Source organism: Phaseolus vulgaris, chromosome 2 (assembly GCF_051622355.1).
Source record: "Phaseolus vulgaris cultivar YP4 chromosome 2, ASM5162235v1, whole genome shotgun sequence".
Lineage (NCBI taxonomy): Eukaryota > Viridiplantae > Streptophyta > Magnoliopsida > Fabales > Fabaceae > Phaseolus > Phaseolus vulgaris.
In genome coordinates, this window is record NC_143499.1 from 26,186,922 (window position 1) to 26,202,418 (window position 15,497).

A 15,497-nucleotide genomic window follows, 5' to 3' on the forward strand; every position below is an offset into this window, starting at 1 on the left:
TGTCTACCCTAAATGCAAAATTCTAAAAAAAAGCTAATGCAAATGCTATACTTAATGCTTAAAAATGAGACCAAAATAATGCAAAACTAAATAAGTATAGAAAATAAAAACAACAACAATAAAATAAAAACAAAAAATAAATATAAATAAAGAATGACAGAAAAAAAAATAACAACTAAAAACATAAAAGATATAAAATAAAGGCAAAACAAAATAAGATAAGAGATAAAAATCCAAACAAGATAAAGATAAGAGATATAAGGCGATATTAAATAAGTATATGTTGATCATAAAAAGGGAAATAAATAAAAGATGATCATTCATTTGATATTTTCTTCAGTGGTACATTAAATAGTTTGTGCAAAATGAAACATAATTAATGACGAGAATTGCACAATCCAGTAATTTTTTTTTATAATTTTAATTTTGAATGCATTAAAAAAAATATTTTTAGTATTTAAAATAGTTAGAAATATAATTAATGAATAAAAACATAAATAGAATCAAATAAAAAATGACAGAAAAAATAATAATATTGTCAAACACCAGGACACACAAAAAGAATGTGTCCCAACATTACTAGACCGTCTACTTTTCGTCATTAATTATGTTTCATTTCGCACAAACTATTTAATGTACCATTGAAGAACATATTAAATGAATGATCATCTCTCATTTATTTTCCTTTTTATGATCAACATATACTTATTTAGTATCGCCTTATATCTCTTATATTTATCTTGTTTTGATTTATTTGATTTTTTTTATATCTTTTATCTTTATCTTATTTTGTTTTTCCTTTATTTTATACCTTTTATGTTTTTAGTTATTATTATTTTTTCTCTCAATCTTTATTTATTTATGGTTTTTGTTTTTATTTTATTGTTGTTGTTTTTATTTTCTAGACTTATTTATTTTTGCATTTTTTTCTTCTCATTTTTAAGCATTAAGTGTAACGTTTGTATTAGTTTTTTTTAGAATTTTGCATTTAGGTAAACACTTCAATATTATTTATGTGTCCACTATTAATTAATACTAATTGACTTTAGTTTTTTTTATAAATATGTCCTGTATTTTTTACTTGAAATTAACATGATTACATAATCAATAATAATAAAAATAAATACTAATTTATGTTTATAGATTCAACTTTTATGTTGTTGCAGAGTTTAATTTTTTATTTTCTTCATTTTTAAAAAAAATAATTTTAAACTAAACATTTTTAATTTATTACTTTGTTATTTTTATTTTGTAAAAACTCATTTATTTATTCATTAATTATATTTCTAATTATTTCAAACATTAAAAATATTTATTTTTTAATGCATTCAAAATTAAAATTATAAAAAAATAATAATTTATTATTTATTTATTTATTTTTAAAATGGTGCTAGATAGGAAAATAAAAAATAAAAGAGTGCTAGATAGAGAAATAAAAACAAAAGGGTGCTAGATAGGAAAATAAAAACAAAAGGGTGCTAGATAGAGAAATAATTTTTTTAGAATATGTTCTCAAAAAAACTTTCCAAAATGATAGTGAATTAAACGGAATATTTTGACAATTTTACCTAATTGATAGGATAATGGGATGTAGAAAGAAATACCATAATTTTTTTTTTTTATGTCTAATGGTTTTCAATCAAAAACCCCACATCCTCTCCTCTATTTTCTTCATTTTAAATAATTTTTCGTAAATTTGATAAAATAAAAAACCCACATTAAAAATATAAAAAAGAGTACTTTTTATGCTGGAGGTTTCCTCTGATTTTGATCACCCTTCTAAAAGGTTATCTATCATCAACATAAGAATTCTTAGAACTTGCCTTTATCTCATTCTATTTTATATGATAAAGCAAATAATTTAATTCTATATCAAAATGAACTCTTGTTTGCATAAACCATTTAAACACACATATATTAAATTAGTATTTAATAAAGATAAAACTACTATTAATATTTGAATTTAATGGAAAGAATAACTCTTTGCATGATAAACCAAACTAAAGTTGGAGTCTATGTTGAAAGTTATACTTTTATTTATTTATCTAATCATGATTGTCAAAAAAGATAATTTTACCAAAAAAAATGAAATTGTTGATATTACCTCATTAAATTTATAATTTAAATTAATTTTTAAGGAAAAATATCATGTACATTAATAGAAAACAAATGATTATTTTCTTGAAAAATAATTAATTAGAAAAAAAATGCAAAACTTACCAGCATTATCATGGTAGTCTATAGATTATAAGTTTTACCTTAACACTATCTAACTTATTTAATGAAATTATTGTTGACCATGAAAATTCTTGAAATAAAACTCTAAATTTGATCAGTGTATATTAATATTTATTTATTTATAAAATATATAATAAGGAATCTTCTTTTTTTTATCTCTTTATACTTCCACTATTTTTATATTCCAATTTTTTTTTCTCAACTTTACCCCAATTTTCGTAATGCAATTTTCCACGTAACGGTGACCAATTTCAGAAATATATATATAAAAAAATCATATCACGGTTTCTTTCAAACTAGTTTTTGTCTAAAAGTTTGGAAGGAAAAAAAATGACCTAAAGGGGTGTGAATAGCATCCCCAACTGACAAATTAATTTGACCCAAAACAGATTCAAATCCTTTGATTTGGTGTAGGTTGTATGTGCTTGATTGTGTAGCACAAACAACAATAACGCTTGGAGATCGGTAAAATTGAAACTTGATTCCTACCTTCAACAGTGGGACTGCGTATTCATATTATTCCATTCTAGTTTTCCCTGATCCTCAACTGTGTCGAACCAAAACAAGACCTTCGATAACTCTAATGAAGTTTGTCTCATTTCTTTATGCAGCTTCTTTGTGGGTATTGATATGGGTTTGCCAAGGTTTGGGCGTACTAAGAACGATGGTGAGTTGAGTTCGAACCTTTACGTGGCTAATTGTGGGCCTGCAGTGGGGATTTCTGATGATGACATTGCATCTGTGTTCTGCAAATTCGGAGAGCTTAAGGGAGTTTATGCAGCAGATGAGAGTGGGACACGTGTCATAGTGGCTTATGCTGAAGAGGGCTCAGCACAAGCTGCCTTAAAGGCATTACATGGACGCCCATGTCCTGAACTTGGAGGTCGATCCATGCATATCCGTTATTCTGTGCTTCAGCCAACAACACAGGTACTACTGCTACCACCACTCATTTTCACTACATTGGTTCGTGTTTATATTTAGATTTGGCTAATTATTACAGCTTTATTTGCATTATTACATTTGCATTCTGTTTGATTGGAATGTTAGAGTATGTTTGGACAAGATTTTCCATAAGGACTTTTAGGGACAAAAATAAGAAGAAAAAGAGTGAAATTGATTTCTTCATAAGTTAAAATTAGATTATGCATAGACAGATTTGTAAAAGTTCTCTCATAGTTTAAGGATATATATTACATGCAATTCCCTTCAATCGCAAAATTGTTGTGTACAGTAAGTTCATTAACTTCTGTAGTAACTACTTGAAGAGTCGTACTAATAATGATTTTTATTGGTTCACAAAGCATGCCACTCCTTATTTTATGTATTATTGTTAAAGCTTAATTTTGATAAACTTCTAGTGTGAAGGTTTTTAGATGGTCAATCAGTAAAAAATCATCTTAGATATGTCCTTTAAAGTAATTCACAAAAGTCAATAATTTTTTGTTATATTGCAATCTATGATTGGATGATAATGTAATTCTATGAACGCCCTGTGTATGCGAATTAAATTCTTATTCTCATACATTGGCATTTGATATTTAGAAAATTAAAGTAACTTTTATGTGCACGCCCATAAGTTTCTTAAAATTATTTTAAATTAACAAGGTAAGGAAGGAGGAGGTATGCATTTCTAACAAGCAATGGTGGTTTGTGGAATTATCCCTTATGCTAGTCCTTATTAGTTTTCATGTCTGTTCAGGATCAAGCTACTGACTTGGTTCCTGTATCTATCACTGCATCAGAAGTGAGCATTTCAGGACTTTACCTAATTCATGACTTCATCAGTGCTAAAGAAGAAGAGGTTATGAATCTTTTTCATTCCGTATCAATGCTAACTGTTTAGCTTACCATGTTTGAATTTTTTTTGCATTGTTTTTCAAATCATCTTTTACTTATGTTGGTTCTTCCTGTACAAATTTTTGGTCTCTTCCATCTTCCCAGGAACTGCTTCAGGCTGTTGACTGCAGGCCTTGGAACAGTCTTGCAAAAAGAAGGGTTCAACACTATGGTTATGAGTTTCGTTATGATGTGAGTTTCAAGGATTATTTGGATTTCTCTTTATCTGTTTCTGTTGTTCCTAAGTTAGTGGGGATCCAACCTTTTTTCCAGACAACTAAATAATTACTTTGTGATTGAAGATCTTATTCCAAACTATTGGAAATGTGCTATATTATATATAACAAATAGGCTGCTGAGTATTGTGAGAAGATTGATTAATCTAGACTCTGTTTCCACTTTATTTGGCTTTGCAGACTAGGAACGTTAATACAAGGCACTGCTTAGGTGAACTTCCGTCGTTTGTTTCTCCAATACTTGAAAGAATTTCATCATGTCCAAGTTTCAAGAATATTAAAAATATAGTTTTGGACCAACTTACGGTATTCAGACTTACTAGTACTCCATATTTGTTTAATCCAGTCATAAATTGATTCAATTATTAGTTTATTTATGAGGGAAATGGGTTATTGTATATTATGAATACTGTTTATGATGTTCTAAGTTAATTGTTGTCATGTCATGTCACCACCAGGTAAATGAGTACCCACCTGGAGTGGGTCTGTCCCCCCATATAGACACTCATTCTGCATTTGAAGATTTAATTTTCAGCCTTTCATTATCAGGGCCCTGTATAATGGAGTTCAGACGATATGAAAATGGTGATTGGCTTCCTAAAGTTGCCTCAAGTTCTGTTGCAAAAATAGAAAATACAGAAGATCAATCAAATTTTATAAGGAGAACTATCTATCTTCCTCCTCGGTCTTTACTACTCCTGTCTGGAGAAGCACGTTATGCATGGCATCATTACATTCCACACCACAAGGTGTGATGATTCGGAAATGATTATGCTTTGCGCCCATTTACATGTGGAAAAAAATTGTTACATTTCAGAATCCTGTTTTGCTATCATTGTCTGAAAGTAGTTTATTTGTGGTCATTTAAATGGAAAAATCATGAAAAACTTATCTTAAAAGGCATGAGAGTGCAAAAGCAAAACAACCCCTTTTTGGCTCATGAGCAAGCCAAAAGTTTTCCTAAATTTTTAATATAAATTAGTAAAAGATCCTTGTTTGAGAATTTCTGTATTTAAGATATTAAGTTCATAATGTTTCTTTCGTTACAAGACAATCTGTATTTCCTTATGATGCTTTTCACATTGAGCACTTCAGATAAGCGTGCTGGATTTATAAAAGAGCATATTAAAAATCCAAAACGTTGTATTGTGATGAAGTTATAACCTTTGACGCAATTAAGATGCCTGCTATAGTATTAGTCCCATAAGTTTGCTGCTCTTTTCATGTGTTTCGTAGTAGGGCAACTTTATTGTCCTAATTCATGACATTTCTCGTAAGTATTTTATATTCTGTTGATGGCAGAAAACTTGAAGATTGATTCTTTACTTGGAAGTGCATTTAGGTGTGCCTTGATAATATATCTTTCTAACTAAATATATTTTGTCTCCTCACAGATAGATAAAGTTAATGGCAGTGTCATTAGAAGGGCTTCAAGAAGGGTATCTTTTACACTTCGTAAGGTGAGTAGATGTCATGGTCTTTTCATTCGGGTATTCCTGTAAACACCTTATTACTGTTTGTGATTCAGTATCTAGTACTTCAACAAAAGAGAACAAAAATATTGGTAATGCAATTATTTCAGTAGCTCTCATACCTCTTATGAAATCCTTTTTCATGTTTGGGCTTTTGATATGCACATTTCAGTTTTTTTTTTTTTTTTTGGTTAATATGATCATTTGACATTGGCTATAATTTTCCAGTGCAATATTCCTTTAATCCAATAATTATTAGCAGTTTTGAGAAATCAAAACACTTTGAGAACAATTTCTATGCCTACAGTTTAGTCTGTCTTGAAATAACTATCCTAAACTAAAACCATTTCTTCTTGAAGCTTACTTAATTAACAGGCCCGCTTAACATATAATGAATTTCAACATATTTTTAGAAGAATGGGGATGATAAGAATTGAAATCTAAATCCCTTAGTTATAGTTGTGTTATTACTGAGTGAGAAAAGAGAAGCTGATATGGAGCCAAAACTCTACTCTAAAATACTTAAATCTACAACTAAAGAGAGGCTAAAAGATAACATTGATATTTCTCATTCTTTCATAGGTAAGAAGAGTACATTTATATAAACTACAAACATACCAACAGCTAAATGATGACCCTTCAAGTGTCATCATCTTATTTTAGAAAATTAAAAATATAAACTAACTATTATAAATGTTCTTTTTAAAATTCTAAGACCATGTATAAAATCCCTGAACCATTTGATTTTTCTTCTTTGAAACCTCTTCAGGCCCATCCAATCTGAAGCATATGCCAAAAACTATTTCAGTTGCACCACCCTTACATAAAGAATGCAATTAAATACAAAGATATATATTCCTGAAATGCAATAAACCGAGACTTTTACTAACTACTATGCATTTGACAGTGCAGAAATCTAAAGAAATATATCTTTGCATGCCTGCATCCTTTTCTATTATAATAATTGATAACTAATTGTAGTTGCAAGGTTTTTCTTTCCTGTCTATATGTTTTCATGTTAAAAACAAGTATTTGTGTGTACCAGGTTAGAGCAGGTTTGTGCAAATGTGAATTTTCTCAGTATTGCGATTCTCAGAGATAAGGTTTCACTGAGGCGGCAGTGAGAAGATTTACAACGTATAATGTATAATGCAACAAGTTTTGAGAGTTGGAACCAGTAAAACCTGAGGTGTGTTCTGCATCTGTTTGGTGTTTTTTGATATTATAATTCTCACACACATGGGAGATGTCTCTTGGATTAGAAATATTTAAATAAAATCTTGTGGGCTTTAGGGTGGTTTTATCCTTTATAGGTCACCAGCACTCCACAACCATAGCTTCATTCAGTTATATTCATCTTCACTAGCAGCCCAAGCCTCTTACTGATGATGCGCAAAACCTTAACGTGACAGAACTCTTGCGGTTTCAGCTTCCAAGACCCCAACATTTCTTTTCTACCAGATCGTCATTGGATTTTTTCTCATCTGATTATGTGGAATTCTTGATGAAATATATAATGCTTATAACTACTAACTCTGCAGTTGAGGGCAGAGGATATAAACCTCTCTAAGTAAACAAAGGGGGTAATGAATGAATAACAAGATGGGCAGTTATAAGGGGAAGACAACGAGACTTGAACTAGTTATATTGCGCAGATAAAAATCATTTGTGATTTCATATATTATCTTTTTTGTTGAACGTGTCATATATTTGTTTTATAATGCTCCAGATATTCCACAGACGAGTGGCGAATCGTTTTGCAGTGGTATCCTAACGTTGCTTCAATTGTATAACATTTCTTTAAAGGATCGGATTGATAGCCTATTTGTTTAGATTAAATTTTGTCTTTGACTACAATATTTAACGTTCAGATGGCTCATTATTTTTAAAAAGTATATATTTATGTAAATGGAAGTTTCAGTGAATCCATACCGCACCAAAAGCAACAGCACATGTGTTAGTTTTATGCGCTGTTAAGCATTGTTATCTGAGAACTTAACTGCTTACCATTCAAGCTTTGCACTCACCCAATACTATCTATATATAGTAGCATTTTCAGCTGGGTAGCTGAATAGATTCTCAACCATCCAATTACATTTGGAATAATAATAAAAAGTTTAGACAAACTACAGATACACAAATGCTTTTTATTATCACTAACAAATTTCTTAACAAAATATTGCCATCCTTAATCACATTTTATAACTCCCTATTTTACCGGTTAGAAAGATTAGAAGTTGGAATGACTTAAACTCTGGCATTAGCATGGTACGCCGCTGCTTGAGGACTTGGCCACCTCTTAAAGGCTATGATTCTATGAATATTATTGTATATATTATTATATATAGAGGACATTGTTACAAATGGCATTGCACTGCCATAAGATAATTTACCCCCATGAAATCGCCTACAGTTAAAACTTATAATTTGCAGTCATTACGGATCCGTCATTTCACCTGCAGGAATAATAAACATTAGATGGAAAATATTTGCTGAAAAGATAAATAATAGAACTTGATAACAGATTTTGAAATTACATTACAGAGGCAGCTTGAAAAAACGTTTAGTTTCGTTAAATAGTTAAAGAAACTTAATCAATACTTTGGACATAATTTATATCAAATTTGAAAGGTTTAAATATATTTTTAATTCCATAGAAATAGACGAGTTTTGATATTGGTGCTTAAAAAATGATTTTCAACTCGCAAAAAGACCAAGAGTCCCTATTCTACAAGGATTACATATAAAAATTTGGATGGACGAAAAACCTATTTAAGTGAACATAAAAAATTCTATCAGACTGTACACGATACCCTGATAGTGAGAGGGAATTTTATATCCTCACAATACTTCTCACATAGAACAGAGTAAATTCTAAGGGTCCTTACCATGCATGCATTTGACGAAGAAATCCAATTCGGACAAGCAAACATTAGCCTGCAGCAAAGATGGTTGCTGATAAACAAAGAATGAAAAATGTCGATGATCAGGATCATTTCTCGGCTTTGCCGTGTCAACCAATCTCTTGTACCCTTCTCTATCATAGCAAAGGAGAGCATTCTCTCCACCAGCCATCAGCCCACGATCCCAAGCTGAGTTTAACACCTGTGTAAACATAAAATAAACAATGATCAGTCATAACAAATAGATAAAAACATCCTTGGGACCAATCGTCCATCTTTACCAATATAAGTTCTGCAAACTACCTAAACAAGCAACACTCCTGCCTTCACGCAGGTAACTACAAAATTTGTCATCAGAAGAATTATTCTTGCAAAGGTTAAGAACAGAGGAAAAACATTACCTGCCAACTCAGACCCTCTGGATCAATCAATGATTCGTTAGCTTCCTGGCTGGAAAGATGAAACCCTAAGCAGACAAATTTCATGGTGACAGCATGTTTTCTTAGAACCTCAAACACAGGATAGTACCCATCCTGATTTGTTGGGTTGTGATATCCTGCTGTCAACTCTGCTGCATGACTAGGAGTCTTGTACCACCAGTATACAGCAGGAACCTACATGATATCATTGTCACTTTGAAGAAAATGTAGTTTCAGTTTATATACTTGTACTTTCAATGGAAGGTTATGATTTTTAAAGGAGATGTAATGACTATGCTTCCTAAGGTTAAATACCTGTGACAATAAACATCTTAAGAAAAAAACTGAAGAGAAAAATTAAAATTTGGTTTTTCCTTATATATTGGATAATTGAATCTTCATTTCTGATCTCTTACTTGCACACAAACACAAAAAGATTTTAACAGTTATTTTCATTGAATAAAATATGCATCAGAAACAAACTAACACTGGTAATGATTCTAGTTAGAGGCCAGACATGTTGAAACGTTAAAAGGAATTACAGAATTTAGTTTAATTCAAAATAAATTACCACACTGCAGAATAGAACTAAAACTTGCACGGACTGAATAACACTGTTGTAATTAATAAATGCTATCATAAAGTTTCACTCTCAGGCTATGTTTGGTTTTTTGGGGTTAAGTGTGGGAAAAACTTTAAGGATGTTTTTCAAGAAAAATTAAATGTTCTGCACGAATGTAAAGAAGAAAGTAAATTTTATGAGTGATTTTTCTCCTCTTTTAGATATTAATTAAATTCAACCCCCATGTGAGACTACGCTTATCACTCTTTTTTCCACGCTCTCGCTTTTATCCTTTAGTCTAATACCATGCTGCTCTCAAATATCATCATGATCCATTTGGGTCTGCTGCAGAACGATTCCCAAAAGATGATATCACATTTGAGACTTGGATATAATTCCATAGCCATTGTTAGGTTTTGAAATCTGTGTCAAATGTTAATTCTAAAATTGAGTTTCCTCTCCGATATTGATATTATCTTATTTACCAGTTTTCCTCACAAGGTTTAACTCCGTTCCCCCTTTGGTTTTCACTATATCCATTTCTTAACCTAAATTTTTATTTATGCACTCACATTCTATATTTTACAGGTAAAGGAGTTATATACCATTAACATTTATTCCATGAAAAGTTGTTCTCTTAAATGTAAAACGTGTAGGAAATGCAACCCTAATTTAAAAGGGGATACTAAACTGAAACTAAATAATGCAGACCCTGATAATGCTGCCAGTAACAAACATCATCCAAATTTAGTCATACGACCTAGACAAAACTACCGGAGAAAAAAACTGATATACCAGGAACACTACCTTAACAATTATTTTTGTCTCCTCGAAAGCAAGGGTTGCAAGAGACAAAACATTATCTGCATGGTCTATTAATGTCTGGGAGTACCAATGTAAGAAGAATCGTCCATAGTAATTGTCATAATCACCTCGCTCACAAAAGAATCCAGTTTCATGTGGCATAGAATTGTAATGTCCAGCATTATCAGGTCCTCTAGCCCAGAAAGAGTGACCACGTAATTTGGCTGCTTTCCGCAGACTATGTTGCAGATACTTATCATAGCACTGCCCATAGAAGATGAAACAGAAACAGGGACAACTTTATAAAATGATAGCACGCACACTATTTCTGGCACAGAATAACGCAACAATTTTGCAATTAGGCCACAATATGAGGTACCTGAAACTCACCGATACCAGGATACCTCCATCCCATTCTTTCTGAGAAAGAAGGATATTTCAGCTCTCCAGATGCTCCAAGTCCAACTTCAACAGCATAAATCAGACCTTCTGCAAACAGGTCATCAAACTCTGTCCGAAAGCTTCTCATCATATCAAAATAGACCTGCATGTTTTCAGAAAAGGATAATCAGTAACAAACACAAGAAATGAAAACACTAGTAGAAATCAATTTAAGAATACTTCAAAGAATATAATCTAAATGACCACAGACTTGTGCACATACTAAAAAAAACTGCTCTCTTATTTTTTAATAAGGTGAAAATGTACAACTATTCCAGAAATTAGTATGTCAATGTGACTAACAGACATTTAACAATAAGGTAAATATCAAATCTTTGAATCTAGCAGTAGTGATAGAAATTTTCACACCTCAATTCCAGTTCTGCCTTTGAGAACTCGTTCTTTGTCAATCCCCCAAGAAAGGCATTCAGTATTCCTCCGTCCTTCACGATCTGTGAAGAATATATCCTGGTTGTCTTTTCCAATATCCAAAACCCATTGTGGGAGGGAAATCAATGCATCACTAGAATCATTCCCTCCACATTCATGAAATGCCATAACAACCTTCAGAATTTTAAAGAAGAATCAAGAAAGGTCTCCAACAACTTCAAAGATGGTTCCCAATTCCCATGACAAAAATACACATCCAATCAGAGAAACCTCTATGACATATTTTAAATGGTGTTTCAAATATTATGCCAGCAAGAGCATGGTTTTACGAATTATACTAAAGAAACAGTTCTTTAAGGAATAATATCAATGACATCATCCACTAGCTATTGTGTCTAAATTTCGATATAAAAAAAGATGTCATAGAGAGTTGACAAGATCCGTTCATCCTAAAATTCCCTGTTCCATATTATGTCATTCGTGTTTTTACTAGTTTAAATTAAAGTGTTTAATAGGCAGGACATCTATCAAAAGCACGGTGGTTGAGTTGGGATACAAATTATGGATGCAAAGGCTCATTTTTATAGTCATGAATAGCAAGATTCAAAATCGAAAATAAAGATAATTCTAAGAGCAATATAACATAAAAAAAAATACACACATATATTAGCATTGTCAAATTAAATAGCTACCAAATAAACATATAAGTTTCAAAAATAAGTTTATTTCAGTTTACAAAATGTCATGAGTAGAAAATATTTAAATACGAAAATAAAACTTGATTATAAGGAATCTAGATCTAATGTTTTTTATTCTCTATATTGTGATTAAAAGAGATTAGAAAGTCCTATAAGAAAACATGGACCCAGTGGATAACTTATGCCCTAAAGTCAAAAAATTGTATCTTGGTGATGTTTGTCTTGGACTAAAATATAAAAGTTCCGCAATAAAAAAAAAACACGGTACCCTGTCATTTAACTATGAGGTTGAGGGTCATCTCCCTTCTTGACCCACCAGCAAGAAGTGCAGCTTAAGTGGAACAGAGATCATACATATGCAGTACAGTGCAATTGGCCTAATTCAATGGCCATGTTTTTTTGCAATTTCGGCCACAAAATTCACTGCCCCAGTCCCAACGGCCAGGTGGTATATGATGGCCTTTGGACAGCAAGATATCGTGACCTGCTGTGGAAGAATTGCATGATTTGCATGCAAGACACAATTCGTTTACAATTTGCACAATTCATATGCAATTCAGTCACAAAAATTGGTACAACCCACACTTATATTGCACTAGTTGTATCATGAATTGTACGATACTAATAACCATGACCAAAAGTCCAAACAAGAAAGTGCTGTGAAAGAAAATAAATTATTTAGACCTATTGCTTCCAGACATACACCACATAGTACACATAGCACAAACATACTTGTGGTTGATAATTCTTCTTTTCAAAGAACATCAATGCATTATGCATGTATAAGATTATGTGAGCAAGTAAAATAATACCTGTAACTTCAGTTTGAACTTTCTAACTATGTTAAAAAGCTCCCTATAACCAGACCACACGTATTTCTGTGAGCTCCAGCCTTCAACAATGCCCCACCAACAATCCACAACAACACCATCTACATTTAAAGACTTCATGTGCATTAGCTCCTCCCTAATGCCTTCAGGATCAATCAACTGGCAAAATTTGTTAATAATACCAGCCTGCAATAAAAGACTAATTTTTGAAACCTTAAAATCAAATACAAGGAAAACAAAGTACTAAATAGACAAATAAATGAAAGTTGTAAATTTATAAAAAAAATTCTAGAACGGATAAATTAAACATGATCAAAGCTAGGTACTCAGCAAACAGCAAATGGAGAACACTTACTGGAAGCTTTACATAAACAGGAACATATGGTGTGCCAGTAAAATCATTTTCATGCACCCCAGAATGAATATCTTGCATAAGCTGCATCAATAAATTACACTATCAGCTGGTCCTGGATCACATCTGCTCATATATAAGGCTCAATATAATGGTTATGCATAAGTTAAAAGTACATAATACAGAGACTAATTTAGTTTCAATCTAAAAACTATATGGCATACCAGGAACCAAAACAAAGCCATTGAGGAAGTGATATTTGCAAAATTAGTATCAGTTCAGCAAATTCAGGTGTAATATTTATTTCTATGTTATTCTATATCAATATTGCCATTGTCAATTTTTTGCTTATAAAGATTTATAGTGAATTTTACATATCCTGATACTCAGGTTCCCATGGTTGTGAACTTCACACACCATTAAAAATACTTCCATATCAAGAGGAGCAAATTCTAAATATTAAGTTTATCTGTTAACACACTCCATGACTTCTTTCATTTCTGCAAAAGGCTAACTGTAACTTAATAAATTATTTGGTGACTTGTTCCAAAAGGAACAGAAGTGTTGCGAATCCGTGAATTTTTGATAAAAAAAAATAGAACAAACTAATGATAGAATACTTTATCAAGAATAATAGCAAGCTTTTGGTTTCAAATACTGCTCCACAACCATCTTAAATTAAATTTAAACCCATCAGTCGGGTTGAAAACAAAAACATATGAAATAAACATTATGCAAGTGGAGTGCAAATCTGGCCCATCAGAAAAGTTAGGTAGAAGAATGTCAAATTTACAATCATCAATCAATGGTATATCATGAAAACTCAATAGTGTAAATGTAGAATCACATTATAAATTATACCCATTATATTTAGTTAATTGTTCAGATTTCAGATAACTGCAAACAAGGAAAACAACAAGGGCAGTTAAAACCATAGCTAGTGCATATCAAAATCAACGTCAAATATGATATAAATCCACTAAAATTAGCCTCCAAAATCACCTGATCAGCCTCCAAGCAGTCAACAGTATTGATGGGGCTTGCATTTGTATATTTCTCGTTCCTAGAGTCCCTTTCTGCAATTACAACAGAATCAATGGATGCAGGCGACAAGCATTCATCAATCCTAAGCACAGATGTCTGATTCTCAATCGTTTCCTTAACAGAACAATTCCTCAAAGAACCACCAGAGAGTTGACTTTCAACTGATTTAGCCGCAAACGACCCCTGCATTATAACACATTACATTACACAAAGGGGAAAAAACTTAAAATTAGCACAACAGATCATTTCTCACCCCAACATTTCATTTCATTTTCTTATTTTACATCTCAGCTTTAATATCCATGCACTCATGCACTCTCAGTGTAAATGCTTTTACTCTGTCAACCAAATATAAATCATACTTTGGAAGATTTTTAGAGTAGTTACTATAAACACAACAATCTAACGGATATGGAAATTTGTAATTAGATGACAGTATAAATTTTACGCTGTCAGCGTGTATTACTTATTCTCTCAATTTTTCTTTCAATCAATCTCACTTACAAGCAACTAACTATCAATCACATTGTCACAGCAGGTCACATCTCAACTTCAAACCATCAACTAATTGGAGTATTCAACAATAAGCAGCCACAATCATGAGTTAATTAGAGCTCAAACGAGAAATTTTCGGATAATTGAAAGGAACCATGTGAGAGGGAGGGGGACACTGGCGGTAGGTGGTGCCATCGGCGTCAACAACCCAACCAGCCTCACGAGCTAGCGCGGCTAGTACGTCGTTCATGTCGGCACGCGCCGGCAGGGGGAAATTGCCGTACTGGCGGAGGCCTGCGAGCATGCGGCTTGTGATGGCTCGGCGGTGTCGCTCGCGGAGCTTGGTGCGCTCCTTCTCCTTCTCTCTCTCCTTCTTTCCCTTGGCGACGGAATTGGTGGTGGCCGCCGCCGCCGCTGCGAAACCCCGCGGACGGCGCGTGTGAGGGTGAGGGTGTGGGTTAGAGTTAGGGTGAGCTAAGTAATCGGAGCTGTGGTCGCTCTGAGGGTCGAGATCTTGAGTGGAACCGTCGTCGTTTATGCTCTTCATCTTCAGAATTCAGTGTTGACGCTTCTCACCTGAACTTCCTCTCACAACTAAACTCAACGCCGTTCTTTTTTCTGATTTCTGATACCATCTGGCCCAACGTTAACCACTCCTCCTCCTACTTGGGCCTTCATTTCTCAACCTCTCTCGCTCAAAACAATTCCTATTCTTCAACTTTTTTAGTGTTGGATAACTTCATTATCTGTTTTTCTTTTTATATGTCTCAAATA

At 32.5% G+C, this 15,497-nt stretch overlaps 2 protein-coding genes across 12 annotated transcripts; one reads left to right on the forward strand and one right to left on the reverse strand.

The window, feature by feature from the left end:
• The first annotated feature begins 2,526 nt into the window (after positions 1-2,526).
• On the forward strand, positions 2,527-7,644 carry LOC137811111 (RNA-binding (RRM/RBD/RNP motifs) family protein). Of its 9 annotated transcripts, none has more exons than XR_011081032.2 (9): positions 2,527-2,703; positions 2,850-3,168; positions 3,941-4,042; positions 4,183-4,269; positions 4,494-4,619; positions 4,772-5,062; positions 5,708-5,773; positions 6,831-6,974; positions 7,099-7,644. XR_011081032.2 is itself a non-coding variant. In XM_068612705.2 (8 exons), the coding sequence occupies exons 2-8, from the start codon at positions 2,869-2,871 to the stop codon at positions 6,885-6,887; spliced, it is 1,029 nt and encodes a 342-aa protein (XP_068468806.1). In that variant the 5' UTR covers positions 2,537-2,735; positions 2,850-2,868; the 3' UTR covers positions 6,888-7,135. The 9 variants fall into 9 exon arrangements, 1 of the variants encoding a protein (XP_068468806.1); XR_016518567.1 differs by having other exon boundaries at positions 2,532-2,703; positions 7,198-7,644; XR_016518569.1 differs by having other exon boundaries at positions 2,532-2,703; positions 4,863-5,062.
• A 268-nt stretch (positions 7,645-7,912) lies between these two features.
• On the reverse strand, positions 7,913-15,458 carry BMY2 (beta-amylase 2). Of its 3 annotated transcripts, none has more exons than XR_016518566.1 (10): positions 14,878-15,454; positions 14,187-14,411; positions 13,188-13,268; positions 12,815-13,018; positions 11,284-11,478; positions 10,864-11,017; positions 10,477-10,737; positions 9,090-9,302; positions 8,674-8,890; positions 7,913-8,241 (listed from the first exon to the last, which is right to left on the reverse strand). XR_016518566.1 is itself a non-coding variant. In XM_068612702.1 (10 exons), exons 1-10 carry the CDS (start codon positions 15,268-15,270, stop codon positions 8,222-8,224), a joined length of 1,974 nt encoding a protein of 657 aa, XP_068468803.1. In that variant the 5' UTR covers positions 15,271-15,458; the 3' UTR covers positions 7,913-8,221. The 3 variants fall into 3 exon arrangements, 1 of the variants encoding a protein (XP_068468803.1); XM_068612702.1 differs by having other exon boundaries at positions 10,853-11,017; positions 14,878-15,458; XR_016518565.1 differs by lacking the exon at positions 7,913-8,241 and having other exon boundaries at positions 8,602-8,890; positions 9,090-9,321; positions 10,853-11,017.
• Between the last annotated feature and the right edge of the window lie 39 nt (positions 15,459-15,497).

Excerpts from the sequence above, each read along its gene's own strand:
- LOC137811111 (XM_068612705.2), top strand. The coding sequence starts at position 2,869 with ATGGGTTTGCCAAGGTTTGGGCGTACTAAGAACGATGGTGAGTTGAGT. Across the intron at positions 4,620-4,771 it reads TAGTTTTGGACCAACTTACG|GTAAATGAGTACCCACCTGG; the intron begins GTATTCAGACTT and ends TGTCACCACCAG. Across the intron at positions 5,774-6,830 it reads TATCTTTTACACTTCGTAAG|GTTAGAGCAGGTTTGTGCAA; the intron begins GTGAGTAGATGT and ends TGTGTGTACCAG.
- BMY2 (XM_068612702.1), bottom strand. The coding sequence starts at position 15,270 with ATGAAGAGCATAAACGACGACGGTTCCACTCAAGATCTCGACCCTCAG. Across the intron at positions 11,479-12,814 it reads AGTTCAAACTGAAGTTACAG|GTTGTTATGGCATTTCATGA; the intron begins GTATTATTTTAC and ends AAAATTCTGAAG. Across the intron at positions 8,891-9,089 it reads CAGAGGGTCTGAGTTGGCAG|GTGTTAAACTCAGCTTGGGA; the intron begins GTAATGTTTTTC and ends ATGTTTACACAG.